The 4,693-nt window shown below is 42.0% G+C and overlaps 1 protein-coding gene across 2 annotated transcripts; it reads left to right on the forward strand.

The window, feature by feature from the left end:
- Nucleotides 1-1,026: 1,026 nt before the first annotated feature.
- On the forward strand, nucleotides 1,027-3,837 carry LOC131249102 (uncharacterized). 2 transcript variants are annotated; one of them, XM_058249667.1, is made up of 2 exons: nucleotides 1,027-1,186; nucleotides 1,868-3,837. In XM_058249667.1, exon 2 carries the CDS (start codon nucleotides 2,536-2,538, stop codon nucleotides 3,196-3,198), a length of 663 nt encoding a protein of 220 aa, XP_058105650.1. In that variant the 5' UTR covers nucleotides 1,027-1,186; nucleotides 1,868-2,535; the 3' UTR covers nucleotides 3,199-3,837. The 2 variants fall into 2 exon arrangements, with proteins under 2 accessions (XP_058105650.1, XP_058105651.1); XM_058249668.1 differs by having other exon boundaries at nucleotides 1,054-1,186; nucleotides 1,871-3,837.
- The last annotated feature ends 856 nt before the right edge of the window (nucleotides 3,838-4,693 follow it).

The following is a 4,693-nucleotide window of genomic DNA, read 5'->3' on the forward strand; positions in this document are numbered from 1 at the left end:
TTTCTATCTCTTCAAAGAATCGATATTAATGCATGCACGATCAACGGTCCAGATCACCAACCAATGGGCCTTATATGTGTGAACTCAGGGCTCGAGGACACTCTGCATATCCTCACCCCAAACCGCGACCGCCTCCCTCGTTCGTTACCTACCGCCTATCAAGCGACACGTGGTTGTATCATGGGATAGAACGTCCACCATCAGTTTTGTGTGGGGCCCACCTCTGTGTTTATCTGTCATCTAATCCGTTCACCTGATTTACCTCATCAGGATGAAAGGACTACCCAAAAATCTTAGTATTATAAAGCTCAGGTGGGCCATACAAGGAGAATTTATGAATATTTTTAAACCTGGGTGAGTGTTGAATCAGCCTTATTTTTGGACCATGGCTAAAAATCAGGTGGACCAGATGATGGACGGGTGGATTTTACTCACATTAAACTGTTTGCCCACGAGACGCGGATTGTGTAGCAAGGAGCTCACAACGCTATAGTGTGGCGTGGATTCTACGTGGGGACCACCATGATGTCTGTGTTTTATCCACGCCGTCCATTCATTTTTCCAAGCTTATGTTAGAGGATGAGTCCAAAATTGAAGTAAATACAAAGATCAATGGACCACACCACGTGAAACAGTGGTAATTGAATGCCTACCGTTGAAAATTTCTGGGGGTCCACAGAAGTTTTGGATCGAGTTTTCTGTCCATCCATATCTTTCTTTGTGACCTTATGAACAGGTTGGATGACAAATAAATATTTCTGTGGGCCCGATGAATATTTCAACGGTGGATGTCATTATCCCCACTGTTCCTTGTGGTGTGTTCCACTTGAAATTTCTATATACTTCAATTTTTGTATAGTGATATAAAATGATCTTAAAAAACGGATGGACGGCGTGGATAACACACAGAGATCACTGTGGGCCCCACAGAAAATCCACACCACCTCCTCACTACCACGGTAGAGACAAGAGAGAGCTACCCTCGTTAGGAACGCACGCGAGGTACGCGTGTTTTTCCTTCTTATAATTCCTTCACCCCAAACACTCTCTCTCTCTCTCTCTCTCAAATTCCATCAGCAGCAGATCGAGATCGAAGACTCTCTCTCCCCCTCTCTCTCTCTCTCTCTCTCTCTCCATGAAGGCGGAAAAATTCCGAGATCGCTAATTTCTCCGCCAATCTCATCAGGTATGCTCTCTCTCTCTCTCTCTCTCTCTCTCTCTCTCTCTCTCTCTACCAAATTAGGGTTTTACACATTGGGGAATCTCGATGTGGGACGCCTCTATATTTTCTTTTCGGAGTCGCTGATGTTGTTATGACTACCTCCAATTAGGGTTAGGGTTTGCTGACTTAGGATGCGTTTGGATACTTGACCGAATTCAATTGCAATAATTCTGACCTATTGAGTGATAATGATCATATTATAGTTAGTCTCACTCCCATTCATGATGGATTAACCCCCAAATAGAAATTTCGATTTTTTCAATTCCAATCTGATATTCATGGAATTGCTATTGGTGGTTGTTCGTCCTTGTGAATTAAGATGATCACAGCGCTGTTCTGGTCATTTCCTTTATATTTAATTGAGTTATTGCGGTTTGGTTTGTGTTTGGATGCTCAATTGAAATGAATCGCAAAATCTCAAAGTCGATAAAGAGGAAATCAACCAATGTGGGGCTAGGTGAACCAAAATTACGGTTATGATCATTTCAATTGCAGCTCAAAATGCATCGAATTTCAATTTGAGGTTTTGTCACCCACTTTGGCAAGTTACCTTTATCAAATTGATTTGTTGCAATTTGATTCATTTGAGCATCCAAACGCAATCTTAGTATCTTGGCGGACTTATGAATTTGAGTTTCTTTGCAGTAGGGGAAGGTCATGTACGAATGACAGCTAGATCTTACTTACCTGAATTTCAACGAATGCATTGGATTCTCCAACGAGCGGGTATGGGAAAGTACAACGGATGCAGAAAGTCAGGGACAATTGTTGTGGCTAGGGATGCGTCCGTGAATGCTTACCGTTTTGCTCTTCTGCTATCGCCCGTAGTCTCTGTTTGGGATTGCATTGTTCGAAAGATGAGGTATTCCCTCAGACCTGAGTTTGTGTAGGGATCACTGTGATAGGTTCATGTTATTAGTTGTTTTTCCTTTTTAAATATTTGGAAAGTAGACATAGTGAAGAAGTTGAGATTTGAATTAAAGGAAAAGGGTAGTTCAGGATGTTAAAGAATCTGAGGGAAGAAGCTTGATTAGAGGCAACATTTTATTAGTCCTTAAAAAAAAAAAGTATTAAGAGCTTGGGAAATATAAAAGAATTTAGGTTTTGGATTGTTAAGGAAATTTGTGATTCTGGAAATTGAAGAATTTGCGTGAAGGAGATTGATTAGAGAGGTAACCTTATATTAGGCCTTTTTCAAAGTATTCAGATGCTAGAATTTTATAGAAAGTTAAGATCTTAATCATAAACAAATGGTCAATTCCGAAAAGTGAAGGATTTGAGAAAAAAGGGATCAGTCAGAAAATTTGGGTTCCATGGATAATAACATTGGATGTGTTCAAGCACCACCACTGGCTCCGGTCATGAGGAAAGAGAAGAAGAAGCAGGCCAAAGATGAGCTGGATCGCATCAAACAGGCTGAAAAGAAGAAGCGGCGCCTTGAGAAAGCACTCGCAACTTCTGCTGCCATTATATCCGAGCTCGAAAAGAAGAAACAGAAGAAGAAAGAAGAACAGCAGCGGCTTGATGAAGAAGGGGCTGCAATCGCGGAGGCAGTTGCCCTCCGTGTCCTCCACGAAGACGCAGACGATTCATGTGAGATCATGTTGAACAAGAATGAAGCCAGCAATGCCGGTGTTTTTATGGGAGGATGGAAGGCAGGCCGGCCATATCAGAGCTTTTCCAAGTATTCTGTCGAAGGGTTGCAATGGGTTTCTGATGCTTATGGGTCCGAGTGCAAGTGGAACGATTGGGGGATCAGCCGGTCGCTGTCTCCGGGGATGTACTTTGAAGAGAAAGGCCGAGGGGCTGAAATATCAGCTGGCCTTATAGCAGCACAGGCTGTTTCGTCACTTCAGATTGGGGAAGATGCACGTGCTGCTGCGTTTACCAATGAGGGGATGGCAACGATTTTCATGAATGGAATGTTGGATAGTAGTGGTTTGGTAAACAAAGTCAATCTCCGTAAGAAGGTTTGACCATACTTCCTAATAAGAGTTCTTCATTCGTAGCTAATAGGACGCTTCCCTGTAAGCCAGGACCATGTTTTGGTGATCAAGACTTGTTGATCTGATGGGCATCATTGTGGATGGATTATGCACCAATTTCTCCCAGATTGGAAGATTCTAGCCACATGAACTTTGTTGGCCTTTTTCCCACTGAATGGGGACCAATGTTGCATTTATTTCTTAGCAGTCCTTTTGCAGGCCACATCAATTGAAATGTCAGGATAGTCCCGTTGGAGTGATTTTTGGTCCATGGTGCATCCACAGTGGAACTGATCAAATCAACAGTCTGGATCTCCGAACCAGAGCTCCCTTTGTAAGGGCCCTGACCAAACAGGGAAGTTCCCTATTTTTTACGAACGGAGAACTCAACCTCTAAACTTGTATGTATATAGGTATCGCTGTGTGCGCTTCATTCGGTGGAGAACTTTCTTCCTTAATATTAAGCTTGTTGCCGTGTCGAGTTCTTGGATGCTTCTGTCCTTATCGTTTGTTAGAAAAAGCTTGCTACCTTTATGTAGATCGAATCTCATAATCCTATGGGTGAACCATATATTGTAATGTTACTTTTTATTGTTATGATAAAATCATGTCTTCTTGGTGCTTTATGAATCCTGTTGTCAACTCAAGTCTTTGTCACTGTGAATGAGCTCTCTTTGAACTAGTTTTAAAAACATTTTATTGTGCAAGTCTTGTTACTTCCTAAGCCTTTGAGAGCATGGTTTTGTGATGATCAGCATTATAGGAAGAACATGGTTCAAAATTGCATGACCATGTGCTACTTTCTTGCCCTTTGGATGGACAAGGAATTATACGATTCTCAACATGAAGCTTTCTGCAGTATTCTTGGGTTTGCCAGTTTGGCAAGCAGGATCCACGGCCTTAGTAATCTTGGCTGTTGGTCTGTTGTGTCCCACTGTGGATGAACCATGCCTGTAAACATCTCAGATTGGAAGATCCTAAGTCCTTATCACCAATGTTGTGCCTTTTTTCAGTTGACTGCATACCACTGTTATATCTATCTTTCCAACTGTCTATTTGTAGGCTGCATATCGAGAGTCTGTGATTGGCGTATCCAGGAGAGGTGTGCCAAAGCTGGTTTGGCATGCCTGTCAATGGTTAGAGGTGTGCATGGGGTTACCAGAGTTTATATTTCTCAATAAGATTTCTCTGAGAATATGAATGCCTAATGATCCGTGTAAGTTGATTTTTGAAGGGGAAGGAAAAAAAAATCACCGATTGTGTTGCACTATCCATCCTCAAGTACCGAATGGCTTGCCTTTGGTTGGTGGTGTCGCTGTTCAATGTCAACAAAGTCCTTTTCTGGAGTGGCTTTTGCACAATGGCTATGAATGTAATATATTTTTCACATCACATGATACATCATGATAATGTTATCAGATAATTTCCTGCTTGAATCCTGCTGTCCATTTTGGTTAATGCATGGCCATCCTTTTCCATGGCAATT

This window comes from Magnolia sinica, chromosome 6 (genome assembly GCF_029962835.1).
Source record: "Magnolia sinica isolate HGM2019 chromosome 6, MsV1, whole genome shotgun sequence".
NCBI classification, from domain to species: domain Eukaryota; kingdom Viridiplantae; phylum Streptophyta; class Magnoliopsida; order Magnoliales; family Magnoliaceae; genus Magnolia; species Magnolia sinica.

Excerpts from the sequence above, each read along its gene's own strand:
- LOC131249102 (XM_058249667.1), top strand. The coding sequence starts at position 2,536 with ATGGATAATAACATTGGATGTGTTCAAGCACCACCACTGGCTCCGGTC.